The following is a 25778-nucleotide window of genomic DNA, read 5'->3' on the forward strand; positions in this document are numbered from 1 at the left end:
TTGGTGATTGGATGCAACCCCCTTAGAGACAGCGTTTCATTGGCCGCCAAATAAAATTGTCAAACTGTAACAAAAATCGGTGGTCGGTGCGAACTCAGTGGACTCTCTGGTTGTATCTCCAAACTAATCTGGTTGTATCAACCAGACTAACTGGTTGTATCAACCAGACTATCTGGTTGTATCAACCAGACTATCTGGTTGTATCAACCAGACTATCAGGTTGTATCTCCAAACTAAACAGTATAACATGCAGGTACATACATTTAAAATTAAATTCAGTGATTATTTCACATGATTTCTCACTGTGAAAAGCTCAATATCTGACCAATTTCTGTTTAACACGTTTGGTCTGCCGTGAGCATTTTTCTCTCCCAAAACAGTTCATATCTAGCAAACCGATCAACAAACCAGACAGCAGTTGGACGCAGTCATAGAACCATAGACAATAGGTGCAGGAGTAGGCCATTCGGCCCTTCGAACTTGCACAGCCATTCAATATGATCATGGCTGATCACCCAACTCAGTATCCTGTACCTGCCTTCTCTCCATACCCCCTGATCCCTTTAGCCACAAGGGCCACATCTAACTCCCTCTTAAATATAGCCAATGAACTGGCCTCAACTACCTTCTGTGGCAGAGAATTCCACAGATTCACCGCTCTCTGTGTAAAAAATATTTTTCTCATCTCAGTCCTAAAAGATTTCCCCTTTATCCTGATACTGTGACCCCTTGTTCTGGACTTCCCCAACATCGGGAACAATCTTCCTGCATCTAGCCTGTCCAACCCCTTAAGAATTTTGTAAGTTTCTATAAGATCCCCACTCAATCTTCTAAATTCTAGCGAGTACAAGCCGAGTCTATTCAGTCTTTCTTCATATGAAAGTCCTGACATCCCAGGAACCAGTCTGGTGAACCTTCTCTGTACTCCCTCTATGGCAAGATTAGGAGCCCAAAACTCCAGGTGTGGTCTCACCAAGACCCTGTACAACTGCAGTAGAACCTCCCTGCTCCTATACACAAATCCTTTTGCTATGAATGCTAACATACCATTCGCTTTCTTCACTGCCTGCTGCACCTGCGTGCCTACTTTCAATGACTGGTGTACCATGACACCCAGGTCTCGTTGCATCTCCCCTTTTCCTAATCGGCCACAATTCAGATTAGTCTACTTTCCTGTTTTTGCCACCAAAGTGGATAACCTTACATTTATCCACATTATACTGCATCTGCCATGCATTTGCCACTCACCCAGCCTATCCAAGTCACCTTGCAGCCTCCTAGTTTAGAGGGGTTTAAACGGTTTAGAGATGTTTAGAGGGCTTCAGATGGGCTCAGGTGTGTTTAGAATTGTTTAGAGGGGAATAGAGGGAAATAGGGGGTCTAGAGGGGGTTTAGAGGTGTTCAGAGGGTCCCAGAGGGGTTTAGAGACGTTATAAGCCCCCCGTGAGAAATTGTAATTCTCTGAAATTGAAGATAGACATAAAGCTGGAGTAACTCAGCAGGACTGGGAGTGCAGCGACTCTGGGGAGAAGACCCTTCTTCAGACTGAACTGAACTCTCGTCGGTGAGAGTACTTGTGATTGTCTGAAGAAGGGTCTCGACCAGAAACACAACCCTCTCCCCAGAGCCGCTGCCCGTCCCGCTGAGCCACCTTCAACTTCAGAGCCAAACAAAAAACACAGAGTGCTGGAGGAACTCAGCAGGCCAGGCGGCTGCCTCACCCGCTGGGTTTCTCCAGCATTTTTGTCTACCGCTAAACGTCAAGGATTCCGGGAATGCTGAGGGGACAGGGTGATAGAGAGGGAGTGGGAGAGCTAGAGAGAGACGAGATGGGGAGCGGGAGAGAGAGCGCGAGAGAAAGAGGGAGGGAGGGAGAGAACAAAAGACAGAGAGACACAACGTGGGTCGGTAGGTGAATGACTAACCTGCACACCAGGAAGAAGCCCCTTCTCACGGTCTGGGGCCCTCACTCATGATGGTGAGTTTAATGAAATTCTCAACGTGTCATCGATCTACATTCCTCAGTAAATGTAATTGTGTTTTAAACAAGTATTAATGACGGCGCGTGAATTTTATTCAAAGGAACACGGCATCATTAATACTTGTTCAAAACACAATAACATTTACTGAGGAATGCGGATAGATGCAGATTGATGACATTGCATAACAAGGTGTTAACTACTTGCTGTTAAGAAGTGCTAACAGTACTAGTTAACAAATCGTTTGTGCCTGACGGCCGTGCAGCGGTTGTTATACATGTTCGTTTTAAAAAAATCCGGATGGCGAATTACAAAAAAATCTTTATTTAACAAAGAGAATTCGTATTTCCGTATGAAATACGGAATATTAGTGCGGGGCCCCGCTTAGGCGCGGGGCCCAATTGGGAGCAATCGGTCAAATCGGCTTAAGGCCGGCCCTGAAAACACATGCTGCTACAGCATGGAAACTTCAGCCCTGTCACAGTACTGAAACAGTTCCAGGCCGCCAGAATCTTTCACCCCTTTGCATTTCTAGTTCCCTCTGCCTTAGAAATATTCAAACATTCTGCTTCCACCGGCCTTTGAAGCAGAATGTTCCAAAGACCCATGACCCACTGGCAGAAAATATTTGCCTCATCTCCGTCTGAATTGAGTGACCTTTTATCTTCAAACAGTATGGCACTGGCCCTGTACTCGCTGGAGTTTAGAAGAATGAGGGGGTACCTCCACTTACTGAATAGTGAAGGGCTTGAATAGAGTGGACGCGGAGAGGATGCTTCCACTAGTGGCAGAGTCTAGTACTGGAGGTCATTGCCTCAGAATTAAAGGATGTTCCTTTAGGATGGAGATGAGGAGGAATTTCTTGAGCCGGAGGGTGGTGAATGTGTGGAGTTATTTGCCACAGAAGGCTGTGGAAACCAACAACTTCACTGCTGCCACAGTACTAAGCACCCCAAAACACTAAGCACCCCAAAACACTTGTCCAATAATGGCCTTTTGATCATTGCTGAATTTCAAATCACATCACCAGCAATGGCCATGCCATTCGTTGCCAAAGATCCGGTCATCCCTTTCTCTTGGTCACCATCCACTGATCTACGATGAAGCTATATTTGTAGTATTGGGTACACTCGGTGTTCTGTCTGCTTGTGAAGCACCCATCCTCCCTCACCCATTGTGCACCTTCCCGCTAAATTCAGATCCCTTCACGGTCTTGAGACAACGTTCACAGTCTTGACACTCACATGTCTATTCCTGTTCATTGTCACTGACTAAACACAAAGAAAAGTGGTTGCGCTCCTCATCGTTTGGCCCATCACCCTCCAAACCTTCCCAATTCAACCTCATTCTCACCATCAAATCCATTTTGGGTCTCTTCCCTATCTATTTATCTTAGTGATCGCCTGGGGTGGGAGATTGCAACATCACGTGGTTTCGACTAATGCAATCAACCTGACGTGCACAAACAATTAGATCAAATAAAACAAGTTGACCTCCAACTCTAGGCTGTGCACGCCATATGCAAGAAGAGTAAGTGATCGCATTAACCTCTGTGTGTAATGACTATCTTCTACTAGTTTCATATGGGTTTTGTCATGCCATCACCTCTGTCCTATTACTGAGAGCACTGCACCTTAGCTCCCTGAAATGCCCAACATACACATGTCCATTTTCAACATGGTGGGCGACTATGAGGGAGTTGCTTGTGGCAGTGTTCCCATATTGCTCCTTTCTTTCCAGGCAGTCAAGATCATATGCATAGGAGGTTCTTCCAAAACCAAAACCAAAGCCAGCATTGATCATAGCCTTGTTCCCTCCAAGCCAGAGTTACTTTGACCATTTCTTTTGTTCTTCCATTTTAACAGTGCATTTCATCTTCCCACCCTAATTTAACAACCAATGTGAATTAATTAATTCATGTTATCTTTGTACCAATGTCTCTTGGCCCCCATCACCATATTATTTTCTCTGTTAATGTAAAATCTACAAGATACCTTTCTGCATTTCGGGAGGTCATAATTATGCAAAAGTGTAGGAAGGAACTGCCGACTCTGGGTGACACCAAAGATAGACACAAAACCCTGAAGTAACTCAGCGGATCAGGCAGCATCTCTGGAGAGAAGGAATAGAAAAGAAGAAAAGGAACACCTGAATTCCTTTTCTCCATCGATGATTCGCTGAGTTACTCCAGCATTTTGTGTCTATAATTATGTAAAATGTTGAACAAGCTAAACTTCACAGCAGAGCACAAAAATATGACTATAATTCTTCTGGAAGCAAAGGCAGCGATAAATCTATTTAGCGCGATTCTGCACAGAAACAGTTGATCAAATCAATGGTTGCATCTCAGTCCAAAGTTAAAATGGGAGGGAAAGGCATAATGATGCAAAACTCCCCTGGAACTGGATCAAAGTACTATCTTAAAATATTTAAAAATATCAACAGGAAACCAGATGACTGAATTAATCTAAATCCATTCGTTCCTTCAGAGATATTTTTACACCAGCATTCAGTACTGAGGTCAATGACCTCTGATCTCATGCCCCCTTTATATTGATTGAATGCCCTCTTTATATTTTATGTGGTACAGAGATAGATTAATGCTATCCTTGTATCACTCAACTGCTTTCTGAATTGGTTCTGCAACATTGCCCAAATCTACCGGTGCAATTAAATCTATTCCTTTTTATGACATGGCACGAATTATTTCGCCCTTCATATCTAACTATCCACATTCAAGCTTTCACATCCACAACTGCCTGAGAATCATTATTTACAGCCATGTTTTGTTGCTGTGACTTCCTGACAGGCTTGAAACAAAACTCGATTGGCCTGCACAGATATCCTGTAACCCAGCCACAAAACAAGATGCCAGTGCTACCGGGGTCAGCTGTAGAAAGGGGAAACTCAGTCCAAACAGCAACTCCTCTCCCCTCGCCACAGATACTGCCTGACATACTACTTCTATTATTATCTCTATTTATTTTGCAGTTATTTTGTGCAAAATACAGAAAGAAAAACACCTTCTGGTGCTTCAGGGAATAAAATTCAGCCTAAACGCTATGTAGACCCAGAGATGAATGAATGGTTCAATGGTTTCATGGTTCAATGGTGCTTTATTGCCACGTGGAAATGCATAGTGAAATTATTTTCTTACACATGGGTCCAGTCATAAGCACCGATTAGCAAAGTATAAAGAAATAGTCCACTGAGACCACATGCAAGAGGTGCCAGGTTTTGGTGCCTTTTTCAAAGTCCAGCCCATGTTCTAGGTCTTTTGAGCGATGCCCGATTCAGGCAAACCGCAGGTTGCTGCAGGGTCTCCAACCATCGACTTCCTTGGGCATCTTGGGCATCAACACACTGACGACCCTCTCCTCACCCCGCAGTCGACCTTGAGGGCACAGTAGGCCGGACACCGGCTCCCCCCTCTATCGACCTTGTTCCTCACGTACATCGTCACCAGTTCCATCCTCTCTGGTCTCTGGTCTTTGGGGGATGAGCAGGGGCTGGTTCAGCAGCTTCCCCCCCTACAGGCTCCAGCCGCAAAGTGCATCTGGCCACGTGGCCTGCCGTGTCTTAATTTAGTTTAGTTTAGGGATACAGCACAGAAACAGGCCATTCGGCTCATTTAGTCCATGGCGACCAGCAATCCCCACACATTAACTCTATTGTACACACACTAGGGACAATTTACATTATACCATGCCAATTAACCTATAAACCTGTATGTAGTTGGAGTGAGGGAGGAAACCGAAGTTCTCGGAGAAAACTCAAGCAGTCACGGGGAGAGCGTACAAACTCCATACAGACAGTACCCGTAATCGGGATCGTACCCAGGTCTCTGGTGCCGTAAGCGCTGTAAGGCAGCAACTCTACTGCTGCGCCACCATGCACAAAGCGATTATTATTTCTCAAAGACGTAGATAATAAAAACAGCCTTAAAAGGTGGGATGAAGCAGATAAGAGAGGCAGTTACATAGAATGGTCATTCTATGGCACGTCGGATTTAAGAAAATCTCAGGGCTTTTTATACATACATTAGAAACAAGAGGATAACCAGGGAGAAAGCTTGGCCACTCAAGGATAAAAGAGGGAAACTCTACTTGGTGTCAGAGTATGTAGACAAGGTACTAAGTGAGTTCTTTGATCTTGTATTCACCAAGGGGAAGGACAGTTAGACAGGTACATGGATAGGACAGGTTTGGAGGAATATGGTCCACATGCAGGCAGGTGGGACTAATGTAGCTGGGACATGTTAGGCTGTGTGGGCGAGTTGGGCCGAAGGGCCTGTTTCCACCCTATGTATCACCCTATGACTCGATGACTCCATGACATGAAGGATGGTGAGATCTGTGTGTAAAATAGTAATATTCAAGCGCAGATTAACATAGAGGAAGTGTTGGGGCTCTTGAAGAGCATTAAGGTGGATAAAACCCCAGGACCTGATGGGATCTACCCCAGGTTATTGAAAAAGACAAGAGAAGAGATTGTGAGAGCCTTGACTGGTCTTTGCATCCTCTCCAGTCGCAGGCAAGGTCCCAGGAGGACTGGAAAGGAGCTAATGTCGTTCAAGACACCAGTGGGTAAGCTATTGCAGTGGATACTTTGGGATAGGATTCACTCCCACTTGAAGAGAATGGGTTAATTAAAGGGCAGTCAGCGAGACTACGTATGCACCAGATCACACCTTACTAACTTGATCAAGTTTTTACGGTGATGAAGGTGATCGATGGGGCTGGGCCACTAGATGAGTCTATGTGAATTTTAGTAAGACATTTGATAAAATCCAAAAGATTAAAATGCATGGGATTCATAGTGACTTGGTCATATGGATTCAGAAATGGCTTACAGAGAGAGGGTGGTGATGGAAGAACAATATTCAGGCTGGAGGTCTGTGACCAGTGAGTTCCACAGGGATCAGTCCTGGGAACTATGCATAATGTTGCATGTAATACAGTATATATAAATGTCATGGACATGAATGTAAATGGGTTGGTGAGTAAGCTAGTAAGGCTGTCAAAGTATACAGCAGGATATAGATCTGTTACAGAACTGATGCAGAAATGATGAAGGCTCGTTCCCCAATCCTAAATGTCACAAATCATTTTTCTCCAGAGATGCTGCCTGACCCACTGAGTTACTCCAGACGTTTGTGTTTATCTTTGATATAAACCAGCATCGGCAGTTCTTTGTTTCTACAGCTTTATAGGACTTCGTTTAGGCTGCATTTGGAGTATTGTGTGCAATTCTGTTGCCTTAGTACAGGAAAGATGTGGAGGCTTTGGAAAGGGTGCAGAAAAGGTTCACCAGAACAAAGCCTGGATTGGAGAGTCGGGACCCTTCTTCAGACTGCTTGTCTAACCATTCCCTCCCCAAAATTTGCCTGACCTGTTGAGTTCTAGCACTTCGTGTGAGCAAGTTGACGTGCCTCAATGACTATCGACCAGTGGTACTTAACGTCTGTGGTGATGAAGTGCTTTGAGAGGTTGATTATGGCGCAAATCAACTCCTACCTCGACAAGAACCTCGATCCACTGCAGTTTGCTTACCGCCATAACAGATGCGATCTCACTGGCTCTCCACTCCGCTCTGGACCACTTGGACAACAAAAACTCATATGTCAGGCTGTTATTCATTGATTACAGCTCGGCATTTAATACAATCATCAAGCTGGTTACCATGCTCTCAGATCTGGGTCTCTGCGCATCCGTCTGCAATTGGATCCTCGACTTCCTTATCCACAGACGACATCTGTCCATATTGGTGGAAATGGGTCATCCTCGATAACAATCAGCACGGGAGCACCTCAAGGCTGCATGCTCAGCCCTCTGCTTTACTCACTCTATACTCATGACTGCGTAGCCATCATCAAGTTCGCCGACGACACCACTGTTATGGGATGAATCACTGATGGGGACGAGTCAGTGTATAGAAGTGAGTTCGACCGATTGACCAAATGGTGCCAACACAATAACCTGGCTCTCAACACCAGCAAAACCAAGGAACTGATTGTGGACTTTGGAAGGGGTAGGATGGGGACACACAATCCCATTTACATCAACGGGACGATGGTGGAAAGGGTCAAGAACTTCAAATTCCTGGGCGTGCACATTTCCGAAGATCTTTCCTGGTCCCAGCACACTGATGCAATCATAAAGAAAGCACATCAGCGCCTCTACTTCCTGAGAAGATTGCAGAGAGTCAGTATGTCAAATAGGACTCTCTCGAACTTCTACAGGTGCACAGTAGAGAGCATCGTGGCTTGGTTTGGCAACTTGAGCATCCAAGAGCGGAAAAGGATGCAGAAACTTGTAACCACTGCCCAGTCCATCATTGGCTCTGACTTCGGATCTATCGCAGTCGCTGCCTTGAAGGTGGCGCGACCGACGTTTGCAGCGGCCTCTGCAGTCCGCCTGTCTTTTTTGGGTTTTTTTGTCCTGTTGAGTGTATAGTTTGTAGTGGTTTATATATTGTTTTTAACTGTGTATATGTGGGGGGCGGCGGGAGGGGGGGGGACTTTATCTGCTTATTTGCACTCTATCTGCTTATTTATGTATGTATTGAACTGAACTGTTCTGTATGTTTGCTTACAATATTCTGTTGTGCTGCAGCAAGCAAGAATTTCATTGTCCTATCTGGGACACATGACAATAAACTCTCTTGACTTGATGACTTGCTTTGCTCAAGATTCGAGCAAATGGAGTTTCTTGTGTCTTTACTCACCAATTTTGCATTTTGATGCTCTTGTCAATTTTAATCATTCTTCCTTTCCCGAGAGCAGCACTAGACTGCGAGGTTACACCCACGCGGGCATTATACAAAAAAAGCAGTTGAGAGCAGTAATGCTTCTTCCAATTGTGTATCAGAGTTTCTACATCTCACTCCAATGATAATTTATTATCACATGTACCTTGGTACAGTGAAATGGTTTGTTTTTCAGTTATCCGTATATATCCATAGGTGATATCTGTATATAGTGAAAACTGTCAAAACCAGCTCCTGCCATTACCTTCATCTTGAATCGCGGGACCCTGGTGGGGTGACTGTGATGGTAAATGAGGAAAAACTTTTTCGCCCAGAGAGTTGTGAATCTGTGGAATTATCTGCCACAGAAGGCAGTGAAGGCCAATTAACTGGATGTTTTCAAGAGAGAGTTCGATAGAGCTCTTAGGGCTAATGGAATCAAAGGATATGAGGGGAAAGCAGGAACGGGGTACTGATTTTGGATGATCACCCATAATCATATTGAATGGTGGTGCTGGCTCGAAGGGCCGAATGGCCTACTCCTGCACCTATTGTCTGTTTTTTCTATGTCTATGGTAGTGCTTGGACTAGAAGTGATGTTAGTTTCCTTCACGATTCACAATGGTCACAACAAATCTGGTGCAGGAAGAATAAATAACTACTTCCATTTCTTTATCGAATGACAAGAAATAAGAAATAAGACAAAATTGAACAAAGTTTCAGAGCTCATTCAAATCCATAGTTTGTCTATTCTGTTAGAAGACACTTTTCAACTTCCTAATTTCTAGTACTTTTTGCTCTTTGTTTCTACTATGAGAATCTCAGACAAAGCAGTGTTTACAACAGGTCACCTTCTTGAGGATGCCCACCACTAATTATGCAGTAACTAACATTACCACCACGGCTCATTTATGGATTATACTTGAACTGGTCTGCCAACTGCACTCAATTTTTTTTCCTCGACTCCAGCACACTATAAATGACTGCGCTACTTAAATAAGTCACGATATAAACTGAGGGATTGTATACGTGGTGCATCGGGTCTCTCAGCTCAGGGCATTTGTACACCTGCTCTTGGGCTCAGAAAACAGATGCATTGGCTTCTGACCTCTAACTTGATCTGACACCATTGCAATGCACAGGCATGGAGAAGCTATCTAACCTGAGAGGTGGATATCTCTAATCTTCCTCGAGGAACCTTAGGCCAGAGGTGAGCATGTTTTGATCCAAAAAGAATGGCCACTTGGGCAAGGTGTTGTGAAGTAATCAAATCCTATGAAACAATTATCTATCAAATAATTGGGCTTCAGGCAAGGTAGGAAGACGTTTAAGACATAAATTCTTTAAATAATTGCCAAATGTCTGAATTGCCTCAAACAAGCATGATCTCAATGCAGAAATTGGGCTTTTTATTAAAATGAATACTGATATCAGAATTTCTACTGCAATAAAGACATAATGACTGCAATGTAATCAATCTAACTTCTGTCTATATTTGTTCATTTGAATCAAATTACTCCCAAGGTGCAATTCACAGACAGTCCTTATCTTATGCTTTGCACATCCACCTCCAAGTATTCCAAGTCCAATCGTTTTTTTTCTCTCTGTGTGAGGAGCAGATATGTTCATACAAAAGCCAAACCTCTGCTAACAATTACCGCCTGCTACACTCACATTTAAGCAACTGTTCACATGTAGTCCTAAGCAATTCCAAATGAGCCTGATGAACAATGCATACTAAGGAGAGGTCAGGGGGAAAACTATTGCAAAATAATCCTAATGATCAGAGATTGTTAGTGCTTCTATTTTCCATGTCAAATTAAGCTCTGCCTATAATTGATACCTGGTACTTTGCAAATTAGAAGCAGATGGCAAAGCAGTTCCTCACTGCTGGAAACTATTTTTTGATAGCTGTGGTTAATAGCCTTGGTTGTTCCTCCTTCACCTAATAATATAAAAGATAAAAAATGTGCAACACTAATTCATGAATACACCCACTCTAATTCATGTACAGCTTTTTTTTTTAAGTGTGTACTTTCATTAGTACATCATTGGTTGTATTCTTACAGCCATGGGAACAGAAAGGTAAAAGTGGAAGTATTATTTTAATTTCCCATTTTGACCCCTGCTCTCCTGAAAGTCCTTGCTTATGCTGAATGATAATTCAAAGCTACCTGGAAATCCTTTTTGAATTACAGTTCTTCGCAGTGACAGCAGACAATTTGGTCATGGCAGCTAATTCCAATCTTTTCATAAACTGATCACTGATAATTTTCCATGAAGGATCACTAGATAATGATCAGAAACAGAAATCTTGGCTTATTTCCCTTTGTTTCCAACCACAGGACCTGAAGCTCTATGAGATCAGCAAGCTCCTTATCAAGCGTTAGACTTGTTGGTGTGCATGGCTAGATATCACAGTATAAGCAACAACTGGCTATACAATATAAGCATGTCTTGATACCAGTATAAGCAACAACTGGCTGGTTTTTTTTTGCATTCAGTGTATACAAAATTTCAATGGACTCTTGTAATCCAAATAATGTATGTGTTTTGTAGCTGCAGGCAACACTATATATCTGACATTTGTGATAACCAGTGATTAATGTTTTGTACCATTTGTTTTATTCAGGGGGTAGGGATTCAGATTTTTAGACCATTAGCATCTTTTGTGGGGCAGTAGTGACCTGAAAACAAATAAGCTTCTCACTCTGCCTCAATACATGTGACAATAAACTAAACTAAACTGAATAGGAATAGGTTGCATCTGAACTGGACGGGAACCAATAACCTTGCAGGAAGGTTTGCTGGTGTACATGGGAGGGTTTAATGAAGAGAGGCAGGGAAGTGGGAACCAGAGTTAGTAGGTCAGAAAACAGACAGAGTTGTGGGAAGGTAAAGGTTAGCTGCAGCTAGAGAGGTGAAGGCAATATCATGAAACTGATGAGCTGAAATGTGTTTATTTCAATGCAAAGAGTATTGTGGGGAAATCAGATGAACATAGAGCCTGGATCAGTGTTTGGGACTATGATGTAGTGGCTATTGTACAAATGTGGTTGCAGGAGGGACACGACTGGCAGCTCAATATTCTGGGATATTAATGTTTCAGATGTGATAGAGAGGGAGGCAAAAGGGGTGGAGGGGTTGCACTACTAATCAGGGAGAATGTCATAGCGGCACTCAGAGAGGACATATCAGAGGGTTCATCCTCTGAGGCGATATGGGAAGAGCTTAGAAATAAGAAAGGTGTAAAGCACTCTCGTGGGATTGTGCTATAGCCCCCCCCCCCCCCCCCCCCCCCCCCCCCAATGGAGAAAGTGGGAGATCGAGGAACAGACATGTAGATAGATTAGAAAAAGGTCAAAGCAAGAGGGTAGACTTGGTAGGTGACTTTAACTTCCCCAATCTTAACTAGGACTTGCTCAATGGTGCGGATATATTAAGTGGATCCATGAAGGTTTCTCTAAACAGTATGCAGATACTCCAACTCAAAAAGAGAATGTTGGGAAATGAGCCCTGCCAGGTGACTGATGTTTCAGTGGAAGAGCATGTTGGGGATTATGATCAACTCCATAGTTGTTTTGAATAGGGAGAAGGTTGGGCCTTGTAGGAAGGTACTAAATTGGAGTAAGGTAAATTACAACATTATTAGGCAGGAGCTTGGGAAGCAGTTGATTTTGGATAAGTTTACATCTGATATGGGAGTTGTTTAAAGGCCAATTGATAAAAGTTCAGGACTGGCAAGTTCCAGTAAGGAGGAGGGATAAAGATGACAAAGTAAGCAAGCCTTGGATGACCAAAGAGGTTGTAAATGTAGTCAAAAATGAAAAGGAAGTGCATGCACGGTTTAAGATGATAGAACCAGATAGGGACTTTGAGGAATGTAAAGGTGGAAGAATTATTTGCTGATGAGCCTCACATCAGTGGTAGGGAAGCTATTGGAGAAAATTCCTCAGGATAAGATTTCCATTTGGAGGAGAACAGGTAAATTAGGAACAGAAAGCAGTGCTTTGTGCATGGCAGATTGTGTCTTACTCGTTTGATCAAGATTTTTGTGGAGGTGACAAGGGTAATTGATGAGGATAGGCCAGTGGATGTTGCCTGCATGAATTCTAGTAAGGTTTTAATAAAATCCTGCATTGCAGGTTGATCCAGAAGATTAAAGTGTGCAGGATTAACAGTGACTTGGTCATATGGGTTCAGCACTGGCTTAATGATAGAAGAAATAGTGTTTTGGTAGAAGGATGATATTCAGGCTGGAGATCTGTTATGTGTGTAGTTCCTCAGGGATCTTTGTTGGGACCTCTGCTGTTTGTGATAATATAGTAATGACTTGGAAGTAAACACAGACGGGATGGTTTGTGAATTTGCAGATGACACCGATTGTTGGGGTCGTGGACTGTGAGTAGGGCTGTCAAAGTATACAGCAGGATTATAGATCACCCAAATAAATGGGCAGAGAAATGGCATAAGAAATTTAATCCGAGCTGGTGAGAAGTGTTGTACTTTGCGAGGTTGAATATAAGGGGAAAATATACTGTGTATGGCATGACCCTTAACAGCATTGTTCTACAGAGGGATCTTGCGGTGCAAGTCTATAACTTCCTGAAATTGGTGACACAAGTATGTAGAGTGGGAAAGAAGGCATATGATATGCTTGCCTTCATTGGTTGGGGCATTGAGTATAAGTCAGGAAATCATGGTGCAGCTTAATTCGAATTTAGTCAGGACATATTTGGAGAAATTTGGATTGTTGGGTGTATTCTTATGGACTGTTTTCTCTGGAATCCCTGGGGATGCAAGGAAACCTGATAGAAGTATATAAAATAATGTTAGAGGATGCAAACATCAAATCCTAGAGAGCATAATTTTAAGGTGAGAGGGGCAAAGTTTACAGGAGAAGTGCAGAGCAAGTTTTTTTTTTTACATAGTCTTTGTGCAGCCAGATGAGATTTAGTCTAGGCATCATGTTCGGCCCAGACTTTATGGGCTGAAGGGCCAACTCCCGCGACGTACTGTTCTATGTTTTATGTTCATTTGCAGAAGCACAAAGATAATTTAAAAATTCTATTGTACATGATAAGTGGAGATAAACAAAAATAATACATTGAATTAGTGCACATATAAAGATAACAGAAGGGATTACACATTGATTATCTGAATCTTATGATTAGATATCATTTCCCTGCAGGAAGACTTCACTCAGTTCAGTTCGGTTTAGTTTTTTGTCACGTGTATCGAGGTACAGCAAAATACTCCACTATATTTTTCTGAAACTCCCAGAACTGGATAGGTTGGGTAAATAAAGTTCTCATTTCAAAACAATTCAGTTCCCATATTGCCTTCCTTTCATACAAAATTGTATTGCGGTCAGTAAATGCAAAATACTGCACTGAAACTGTCTATTTTCAGTTAACATTAAATCTTCTGAAACTGAACTGCAAAAGGAGTAACTGATAATAAGTGAAACAACTAAAAGTGGAGAAAAGAACGTTATCTTGTTAGTTATCTTGTTAACTAAGCTAGAGTCCATTTACTTTGCTTGCAGCGATGGCTTTTAAAAATTGTTGCCCAATGCAACTGCTACTCAATAATTTGCAATATTCTCTTCATATTAATTTTCACAGTATTTTCTTCATATTGACTTAATTATATAGATAATGTTGATGTTATTGGATGAAGAGCATACAAGCAACAAAGAAATAAAGAGGTCAAAAATGTATAATGATTGTTAAGAATTACAATAAAGTGTTCTTAGAAATTTCATAAATTCATAAAATGTACAGCATATAAAAGAAGCCCTTACAACCCCCTTCTTCTAACCATGGCGCAAATCTACGCTAATCCCAATTGTATCCATTTAATCCTTTTAGTTTAATTTATTTGAGAGATACAGCATGTAAACAGACTCTTCCCACCGAGTCCACACCGACCATCGATCAACCATTCACACTAGTTCTATGTTACCCCACTTTCTCATCCACTCTATGCACATCAGGGGCAATTTTACAGAGGCCCACCAACCTACAAACCCACACATCTTTGGGATGTGGGAGGAAACCGGAGGAAACCTACACAGTCACCAGGAGAATGTACAAATTCAACAACGGCAGCATCCAAGTTCAGGAGCAAACCCTGGTCTCTGGTGCAGTGAGATAGCAGCTGTCTATGTACCTGTTTAACCTTTCTGTAACACTAGATAAGTATTTTTTTAGGCTTAGGTTTTTGTGATTATCAAGTGTACCGAGGTACAGTGAAACACTTTGTTTTTTGCATGCCATATAATCATATCAGATAATTCTATATATAAATACAATCAGGTCTAACTCAAGTACATTAGATAGACCAAAAGGGAAGAGTGCAGAATATAGTTCTCAGCATTGTCCAATGTCTGCAATGGTAGAGGTGAATCAGAAAGCAGCCTAACCTACGGAAGACCACGTAGAGCTTGATAACAGAGGGGAAGAATCTGTTTCTGAGTGCTGCATGCTTTCAAGCTTCTGTATCTTCTGCCGAATGGGAGCAGGAAGAAGGAGAAACGACCGAGGTAGGACAATATGTTGGCACTTTTTCAAGGCAATGTGAAGTGTAGATGGAGTCAATGGTGGGAAGTCTGGTCTGTGTGATGGACTGGGCTACTTCTACAAGTCTCTTCAATTTCTTGTGTTCTTGGGCAGAGCTATTCTGCATGCTGTTTATTTTCTCTGTTGCACTACCTGATGGTATGATTTGCTTGGATAGCACCCAAAACAACGTTTTTCACTGCGTCTCACCTGACAATAATAAACCAATATCAATAAAATATACGACACACACCCCAGAACATTTAAAGTAGCTCAGCAGGCCAGGCAGCATCTCTGGATGGAAGGAATGGGTGACGTTTCTGGTCGAGACCCTTCTTCAGACTGAAGAAACATCATCCATCCCTTCTATCCAGAGATGCTACCCATCCTGCAGAGTTATTCCAGCATTTTGTGTCTATCTTCTGTGTAAACCAGCATCAGAAGTTCCGTCTTACACATTTAAAGCAGCCTTGACAAGACAAATCCTGGTCACAGCAGGAAATCATGTACAATGAAAGAGATGAGCTTTAGTGTATTATCTTTAATGTGTTTTAAAGATTAAATGCATGTAGACAAAATTGGAGTTCATCTGATGCAATTAATCTACCTCCGTGGCAGATCACAACTAAATAGACCTGGTAATGATAAAATACAACAATCATAGTAGGACATAAAATGCACAATAATTGTATTCTCTTTCCCAATTGCCTGCTTTTCCCCACAATTTATTTTCTGAATCGCAGCATAAGCAGTCCACAAACATTGTCACTCACGACTACATCTTTAAAGTTGCTACAACTCTCCCTGTGACCTTGGCATGGTTGGCAGGCTATTTAATGGAGGCATGAGAATAAAATGCTCATGGGCAGCGACATTTCGTTCAGACCGAAAGGTCTGAATGACAAATAAAGGATTAAATTCAAAATGTTATTCCAGCCTCACAGCATGTCCATGCAGGTGTGCTTCCATCAATAGTTGTTGGATTTCAATTGAAAGTATGCACCTTTGACCAATCTTCTGGTTCCTGGCACTGAAATACTAAAAGAAATGTGGTGGACCCAACACACTTGACCAGACTCTGTGTGGACCCTGGTTTCAAACCTCCAAACATCATCATCTCACTGACTCTTGTAATGAATTTGCTGAGTTTCCAAACAAGCTTTAGCAAATTGCTGCAAACTTTATCCTGGCCTGAAATACCAAAACATTGCACATATCTGAGTGATTTAGATTTTCCTGCGATTGAGCTAGAAATCATCCTCTTATAGTCTTGGCCAAATCGAGATTAAAACTGCAGTATCATTGCAAAACAGTTTTTGTAATGACAGATAGCAACAGTAGGTTTGTAACAAATGCAATCTTTTCATTTGCTAATGTATAAGATGTTAACATTGAAACACTGAATATAAAGGCACCAAAAATTATTTTGAAATCGTAAATGTTAGAATATTGTACTGTATTTATTCTTGCTGCCATCAGATCCATTTCCCACATTTGATTAACACCACACCATAGGACTGGAAGGGAATGCTTTAGTGATGCACGCTATCGACATCCTGTGACAGAAAATCGATGAGAGAAAATTGACTACAAGTTGGTTTGACTTTTAGAGGCAAAAAAATGAAGTAATTAATAATGAGCTTTGTTATCAGGATAATACGTTCTTAAACTCTGTCCACAGTTTTTGCTGAATGTAACACGCACTACACATGTTCGACAGTATGAAACTCCTTAAGGTGAAAGGAAACATGAAATAAAGCTACCTGTTGCAATGTACATGATACCCGTGTTTTAACCAAGTGACTAGCGGTTGATTATGCAATATAAAGTAACGTGATATACAGCGCAGAGCAGTTAAAAGTCTGTGCTCACACTTCACCAATATATGTTCACATCAATCTGTTAACATTTACTTGTCAATCGTGGCTCAAATTTTCCATTCGAATACATATTTTTAACCAGATTTTCCATATCCTCAATATAGTTTCAAATATCAAAAAGTACAATCAAGCATATTTGTCTGTGAACGGTAGATCTGTCTATAATGAAACACATCACATGAACTCTAGGTATTGAGGATATCCATCAAATTCATGTTACCTACAATAGTCCAAAATAGCTACACACCAAAGGGTGAAAGACATGCTGGAGAGAAACTCTAGGCGCCTGAAGCAACATTGCTGCCTGCCTGTCCTAAGGCACGGGTGTCTATTGCAGCGGGCGGCAGTAGAAGATACAGGTGAGTTATCCAAATACAAGACACACAGGAGCCCGAAGACTCTCCTACCTGTTTGAACTGTTCCTCGTAGGTCCATTCCTGTTGCTGGGACTGAGCCTGCTGGGGTATGCCGACTGGAGAGTGAGATTGGCCGGGGAGGTGGTAGTGGCATTGTCCGAACCTGGAGAACTGCGCTGCGGTCCCTTTCAGAGAGTGTCCGGGGTTCGGCACCCCAGCAGCGCGGTGGATCTGGCCGGCGTCCATCACTTCCTCCACCACCTCCTCCTCCTCCTCCTCCTCCTCTTCTTCGTCTTCTTCTTCTTCTTCTTCTTCCTCCTCTTCGTTCTCTTCTTCTGGCAGCTCTCCCGCGTCCTCCCCGGGGTCAGGCTCACCTTCCAGTTCCTCCTCTTCGGATCCGGACAGCCCCGAGAGGACGCGGCGGCGGCGGCGCTCCGCTGACATGAGCGGTCGAGTGGCCCCGCTCGACCCGAGCCCCGCGTCCCCTAGACCGGCCATGGCCGCGGCTCGGACCGCTGCCAGTGCGGCGGCTTGCTGGGCTGCCGCCAGCTGCTGGTGAACAGCTGCGGTCATGGCTTGCTGCTGCTGCTGCTGCTGCTGCTGCTGGCTCGGTGTGTCGCCGCCGGCTCGTCTTGCATCTCGCTCCCTCTCTTTCCTCTGCCTCTCTTCCATGTCCAGTCTGGCCTGTTGCTGCCTCTGCAGGTTTTCCATCACCGCTTCCAGCTTCATGCCGTGGGGAGTCTGGCAGTGTGCACTTCCAGAAGAGATCAGGCTGAGTCCATTAGAGGAGACCGCCAAGCCTTGCTGCTTACAAGATAATAAAAGTAAAGGGGAAGGCCAAAAAAGTCATACAGAAAAAACTTAACAAAACTCCCCTTAGCTCACTTGCTCCCTGATCGTGTGTGTCCACAACAATCGCACCCTGTTTATTACAAAAACTGCAATACGTTCGAGAGAGGAAACAGACTCAACTGTTGTACTGTATGTGTTAACTTAATCCGAATTGCAGAATGCGATTGTTTGCATCTCCCAGATTGCGAATTAAAAACCCTGCAAACGTATTTAAAAATGCATAGATGGCCTTTAAAAAAAACCCTGCTCTATCGATGCTATTTTTTTAAACAGGATCTTAAAAACGGGTCGTACTTTCTTTGGGTCAATATTTGTATTGAAAAGAAACAAATCGCAATTGTTCGATTCGTTTCACCAGTTTGTTCTGAAATCCAAAATGTAGCCGAATTAAATGATCAGCACAACCCGCGAACACCAGATTAAGATTTGCTTCGCCTTGGTTTATGTATTTTTTTATTAGGAAGTTGGTTGTCCTCTCCTTCCTTGGGGAAAAAAAGGCGGGTAAGATCGTCAAACAACGAGCGATCGCTGATCAATCTGTTAATCGGATATTTGTTCGTCGGCAACCACAATCAAAACAAATACTAATTTGCTAAATTAAATATTACCTGATTCAATGTGCACCGCCCAATGAAACCCTATCTTTAAAAACCGTGACTCCAGCATATTGCAACCTGCCCAAAAAACCTTTCCAGAATTTAATTTTGCAAAGACTACAATCTTCTTTTTCCAAGTGTTCCAGGAACACACTACAGGATATAGATCTTCATTTGTAAAGGGAAACTTCCTATCTACGAATCCCAGAATCGGTTGCACCGCGACTTCGCCTCTTCCTAGCTACAGGAAGTGTCTTTTTTCAAAAATAACTAACCAAGCTTTTATTTTTTTTTCTCCCCGTGATCTTTCTGCAATCAACAGAAATATCCTCAGCAAGGCTACTACGAGTGTTTTATTGAATGTTCAAACACTAACCTTGCCCCTGTCCCCCGCGTTATAGTTACTCTTTCCCAGAAGTTTATCGAAACCCATTCAGCACTGCTTTTATAAAGGGATAGTGGTCAGATTAGTTGTATCGCCGCTAAACTTGCTTTTAGATGGGCCTGTTTTTATCAATCATTTTTTTGGGGGGGGAGGGGCAGAGCACGACCACTTTCCCCTCCATTCATTCATTCAATTCGCTGCCGATCGTTTCCTCACAATTAATCTCGATCACAAGTTTCATCGTTTTATCGCCGCTGACTTTTATTTTATCTAAAATAATGTGAACGTTGTCTCAGAATTTACCTTCGCATAAAAACAACTCAAGGCTGGAGCCAAGTCGAACAAAACAAAACGTCCGTCTTTTATCTGATGTTATTTTCTCAAAATCCGGCTCAATTATATATATATTATATATGCAGTCCAAATCGGTTGTATCCCCCCCACCCCCACCCCCTCTCCACCCACCCCCACCCCACCCCCGATTAAACAATCTTTCTTTGTATTTGCTTTCCCTCTCTCTCTCTCTCCTCTCTGAGGATTTGCAGATCCTGTCACGACTCCTGTTTAGTAACACTTTATCTCTGTAAAAATCGCTTCCCCCGACCGCCAAACCTGATTAAAATATTTACAGAGGGAGAGAGCTGCCGAGTTACGCCTCCGGGCGATCAGAGACCAAAGAGACAGAGAGAGAGAGAGGGGGAGACAGAGAGACAGAGAGAGTAAAATTTAAACAATGCATATCATATAAATAATAATAAAAAATAAACCCTCACCATTGCTGCTTTAGTCACTACACTCGCGTTGTCAACCATGATCTATGTATTTGTTTTGTTTCTTGCTATGTTTTACTTTCCTCGCTCGTTATCCACATGTGTAATCCCTTCGAAAAGCATTGGTTTCCCTTATTGATTTCGTTATCCCCGAAGTAATCCCTCTCGGGTCTCTCTCCTTTTCTCTTAGACCATTTAACATGCATATAAACAGAGGTATGTGTGTGTGTGTGTGTGCGCGTGTTAGTACACACACACGTATATTGCTGCCAACCATTAAATATCGGCCTCGGATTGCAACAAGTGGCTCCAAACGCGCTGGGGCGCTTGCGTAACCTGGTCTGACAGAATCAGACCTCTGCTCCCATTTGCTAAATACACGTCAATTTGTTGATAAATAGAAGCGGCAGCGGTGTTATTGAGGTGGGAGGGAGGGAGGGAGAGATGGAGAGAGAGAGAGAGAGATAGAGAGAGAGAGAGAGAGGGAGGGAGAGAGAGAGAGGAGGAGAGTGGAGAGAGAGAGAGTAGAGAAAGCGATTGGCCGAAGCTTCCTTGATGATTTTAGCTAATAGAATAGGAAGAGGAGATAGGACCGGCGTGATTGTGGACATGCACCCCCCTCTCACTGATTCATCTTTTACTATCTCCCATATGCCCCGGCGTGCAATCTGCCCCCCCCCCCCCCCCCCTTTAAATGTACGGAGGGTTTTTTTGTTGGTTGTTTGCTGGTCATGTCTAGAGGCGGAGGCTATTCGGCATCAACTTGACATCAGGTGAAGTTGGGGGACAAAGCGGTGGGTTGGAAGTAAATGCGCCAGGTACGCCGGCCGGCGACTGCCGTACCTCTCGCTGTTGCTGTTTGAGAGCCAGCCGGGGTGGAGGGGAGGGGAGGGGAGGAGAGAGTACCAGGTAGTGTTGAGCAGGAGAGGAGAGGATTTCATGCCCACGTCGCCTCGCCATCCCCTGCACCCACCCCCACCACCAATTTCAGGACACAGACACACACCAATGTACTACCGTAACTGGGACAAAGCTTATGTCAAAGATGGAAATATGCACCCGCGATATAGTTGCAAGGACTGCATAATAAACTCCCCATACAGCGATTGTTCTGTAGAGTCGAGATTCGGAGGCTCAGTAATGGATTGTATCTGTTGTGTATATATATCAGGGAGTGCCAGGCCTTGGGGGTGGGTGGGTGGGTAGGTTGTGACAGCCGTAAGACCTATTGATCCCTCAACATATGGGAAATTTACACCGACAGCGCTGGGTGTGGTTGGGGCTTGTAAAGTATGAGATCGGTAGGGGCAGGAAGCTGAGATATTTAAACATCAAACATTCTGCGAGTTTTAGAAATGAAGAAAACAGATGGGGGTTTTTTTATTGACAGTAACCAACGAAGCAAAATAAAGGATGGGATAGTCAAATAGTCCCCCTTGTAAAATCGCTGCGACTGGAGATGTGTTTTTTATTTTGTTTCACAGAGTTATATAAATATCTTAGAATTGAATGTTGAAAGCAATGAACAGCTCGCTGCCACCAACACTGCACTAAAAAACTTCATTACGCAACAGGTTTCGATGCTGCCTGAGTAATTAACACGAGCCGCTTTCGCTGAGTTTGTATTTGCATTGACTAAATATAAAATATATGTAGGAGATAAAGACAGGGCGTTGCTACCGTGATATGTCAGATGTCGTACAGGAGCTCCAGACTTGATATGGAATCTGTACAAACTGCTTCGAATTAGATTGCTGTCAGCAAAATCAAATCTGATATCTTGTGACAATCTAATCAAAGTTTATACATCTTGTTATATAAATAGCCCACATTTGTGATCTGTAGCTGTTGAGCTAATGATATAACCAGCTATTTAGTTACTGATCAGTCTGTCCCCACTTCTATAGCTGTTGAGCTAACGATGTGACTGGCCAGTGTTGTTCAGTCTTTTACCACTGTTGAATCTCCGGGTAAACAGAGAAACTAATGCAATACTTGCACTGCAGTGTAACTTAGACCCCAAGGTTAGTTGTTCCAGGTCAATGGCAGTAAGTGTCTCCAGATCTATTGAAATGGTGAAATAAACCTCAGCCTGAATTCCCACTCCTGATTGCCATCCAGTGACCCCTACTGGAAAATGTATGTGTGCAGTTGGTGAAATTCAACCATATTCCCACTGTCCTGTTAGTCCTACTGCCCTAAGTTATTGCATGGCTGCTAATACCGCTTGTCATTTGGCTGCAGACCCAAAGCCTCCTTCTGCTCAGAGAACCATCATGCTACAGTACTTGAGCATTATTTTCAGAACAGGGAGGACAGAAGAATGTGGAGCATCGATCGAATGAAAATACAACAGAAGTGAATATCTAGGAAGTTTTAAATGACTTGGTGAACCACGGACAAAGAGAAAATGATCTTCTGAATCTATTCACGGATGCCTTTATGTATTACCAGAGCTCTGATGTTATTCACTGATGGGCAGTCAGGGGTGTTCACCTGCAAAGAGGAATCATTGCTTACCCAGTCCTCTGCTTTCAGCATTAATCCAAAAGAGCAAACTATTGTAATATTTAAATCCAAAGGGTTTCTACAGCTATATTAATAGCAAAAGGATAACGAGGGATAAAATTGGTCCATTGGAGAAACAGAGTGGGCAGCTATCTGCAGAGCCAAAAGAGATGGGGGAGATATTGAACAATTTCTTTTCTTCGGTATTCACCAAGGAGAAGGATATTGAATTATGTGAGGTAAGGGAAACGAGTAGAGTAGCTATGGATACTATGAGTTTCAAAGTAAAAGAAGTACTGACACTTTTGAAAAATATAAAAGTGGATAAGTCTCCAGGTCCTGACAGGATATTCCCTAGGACATTGAAGGAAGTTAGTGTAGAAATAGCCGGGGCTATGACAGAAATATTTCAAATGTCATTAGAAACGGGAATAGTCCCCGAGGATTGGCGTACTGCGCATGTTCCATTGTTTAAAAAGGGTTCTAAGAGTAAACCTAGCAATTATAGACCTGTTAGTTTGACTTCAGTGGTGGGCAAATTAATGGAAAAGATACTTAGAGATAATGTATATAAGCATCTGGATAAACAGGGTCTGATTAGGAACAGTCAACATGGATTTGTGCCTGGAAGGTCATGTTTGACTAATCTTCTTGAATTTTTTGAAGAGGTTACTAGGGAAATTGACGAGGGTAAAGCAGTGGATGTTGTCTATATGGACTTTAGTAAGGCCTTTGACAAGGTTCCTCATGGAAGGTTGGTTAAGAAGGTTAAACTGTTGGGTATAAATGCAGGAATAGCAAGATGGATTCAGCAGTGGCTGAATGGGAGAAGCCAGAGGGTAATGGTGGATGGCTGTTTGTCGGGTTGGAGGCAGGTGACTAGTGGGGTGCCTCAGGGATCTGTGTTGGGTCCTTTGTTGTTTGTCATGTACATCAATGATCTGGATGAAGGGGTGGTAAATTGGATTAGTAAGTATGCAAATGATACCAAGATAGGGGGTGTTGTGGATAATGAAGAGGATTTCCAAAGTCTACAGAGTGATTTAGGCCATTTGGAAAAATGGGCTGAAAGATGGCAGATGGAGTTTAATGCTGATAAATGTGAGGTGTTACACCTTGGCAGGACAAATCAAAATAGGACGTACATGATAAATGGTAGGGAATTGATGAATACAGTTGAACAGAGGGATCTGGGAATAACCGTGCATAGTGGAATCTCATATAGATAGGGTGGTAAAGAAAGCTTTTGGTATGCTAGCCTTTATAAATCAGAGCATTGAGTATAGAAGCTGGGATGTAATGTTAAAATTGTACAAGGCATTGGTGAGACCAAATCTGGAGTATGGTGTACAATTTTGGTCGCCCAATTATAGGAAGGATGTCAACAAAATAGAGAGAGTACAGAGGAGATTTACTAGAATGTTGCCTGGGTTTCAACAACTAAGTTACAGAGATAGGTTGAATAAGTTAGGTCTTTATTCTCTGGAGTGCAGAAGGTTAAGGGGGGACTTGATAGAGGTCTTTAAAATGATGAGAGGGATAGACAGAGTTGATGTGATCAAGCTTTTCCCTTTGAGAATAGGGAAGATTCAAACAAGAGGACATGACTTCAGAATTAAGGGACAGAAGTTTAGGGGTAACATGAGGGGGAACTTCTTTACTCAGAGAGTGGTAGCGGTGTGGAATGAGCTTCCAGTGGAAGTGGTGGCGGCAGGTTCGTTGGTATCATTTAAGAATAAATTGGATAGGCATATGGATGAGAAGGGAATGGAGGGTTATGGTATGAGTGCAGGCAGGTGGGACTAAGGGAAAAAAATTGTTCGGTGCGGACTTGTAGGGCCGAGATGGCCTGTTTCCGTGCTGTAATTGTTATATGGTTATATGGTTATTGTAGATGCTGGAAAACTGAGCTAAAAATAAAATGACAGGCTTCATCTGTTCAGAGAGAATCCGTAAAGTTTCTAAATGACAACATTTCATGAGAAATAAGGAACTTCAGTTGCTGGTTTATCAAGGAAAGACACAAAATGTTGGAGTAACTCAGTAGGTCAGGCAGCATGTTTAAGAAGGAACTGCAGATGCTGGAAAATCGAAGGTACACACAAATGCTGGAGAAACTCAGCGGGTGCAGCAGCATCTATGGAGCGAAGGAAATAGGCAACGTTTTGGGCCAAAACCCTTCTTCAGACTGATGGGGGGGGAGGGGGGGGGGCGGGGGGGGAAGGGGGGGGGGGGGGGGGAGAAAGGAAAAAGGAGGAGGAGCCCGGGGGCTGATGGAGAGATAGGAAGGGGAGGAGACAGCAAGGGCTAACAAAATTGGGAGAATTCAATGTTCATGCCCCCAGGGTGCAGACTCCCCAAGCGGAATATGAGGTGCTGTTCCTCCAATTTCCGGTGTTGCTCGGTCAGGCAGCATCCCTGGAGAACATAGATAGGTGACATTTTGGTTTGGGACCCTTCTTCAGACAGGTCTAAAGAAGAGTTCTGTTCCAAAACGTCACCTATCCATGTTTTCCAGGGATATTGACTGACCCACTGAGATACTCCAGCATTTTATGTCTTTCCTCTCATTAGGGATGTAATGCTGAGGCTCTATAAGGTGCTGGCCAGACCGCATTTGGAGTATTGTGAACACTTTTGGGCATAAAATCTGAGGAAGGATGTGCTAGCTCTGGTAGGGTCCAGAGGAGGTTTACAAGAATGATCCCAGGAATGAGTGGGTTAACATATGATGAGCGTTTGCTGGCACTGGGCTGTAACAAACTTGTTAAAGTTTAGAAGGATGAGGGGGGTGGGGGGGTGGGGGGGGGGGGACTGGGACCTCATTGAAAAGTATCGAATAGTGAAAGGCTTGGATAGAGTGGATGTGGAGAGGATGTTTTCACTGATGGAAGAGTTTAGGACTAGCCTCAGAATTAAAGGATGTTCCTTTAAGAAGGAGATGAGGTGAAATTTCTTTAGTCCGGGGGTGGTGAATCTGTGGAATTCTTTGCCACAGAAGGCTGTGGAGGCCAAGTCAATTTGATATTATTAAGGCAGAGTTAGATAGATTCTTGATTTGTACAGATGTCAGGAACTATGGGGAGAAAGCAGGAGAATGGGGTTAGGAGGGAGATATAGATCAGCCATGATTGAATGGCGG

At 43.1% G+C, this 25778-nt stretch overlaps 1 protein-coding gene across 7 annotated transcripts in view; it reads right to left on the reverse strand.

Annotated features, from left to right (window-relative positions):
• The window catches only part of arid3c (AT-rich interaction domain 3C), a 447620-nt gene extending 427150 nt beyond the window's left edge, over window positions 1-20470 (reverse strand). The window contains exons 1-2 of one of the 7 annotated variants that reach the window (XM_033032379.1): window positions 20132-20470; window positions 17577-18329 (exon numbers count right to left, since the gene is read on the reverse strand). In XM_033032379.1, the coding sequence (XP_032888270.1) occupies window positions 17577-18329; window positions 20132-20170 (792 nt within the window). In that variant the 5' untranslated portion in view covers window positions 20171-20470. Of the gene's footprint in view, window positions 1-17576; window positions 18330-18985; window positions 19206-19248; window positions 19805-20131 lie in introns of those variants that run through there. The other 6 variants (XM_033032371.1, XM_033032361.1, XM_033032412.1 and 3 more) reach the window with 6 other exon arrangements.
• Window positions 20471-25778: the final 5308 nt, after the last annotated feature.

The sequence above is a fragment of the Amblyraja radiata genome, chromosome 1 (assembly GCF_010909765.2).
Source record: "Amblyraja radiata isolate CabotCenter1 chromosome 1, sAmbRad1.1.pri, whole genome shotgun sequence".
Classification (NCBI taxonomy): domain Eukaryota; kingdom Metazoa; phylum Chordata; class Chondrichthyes; order Rajiformes; family Rajidae; genus Amblyraja; species Amblyraja radiata.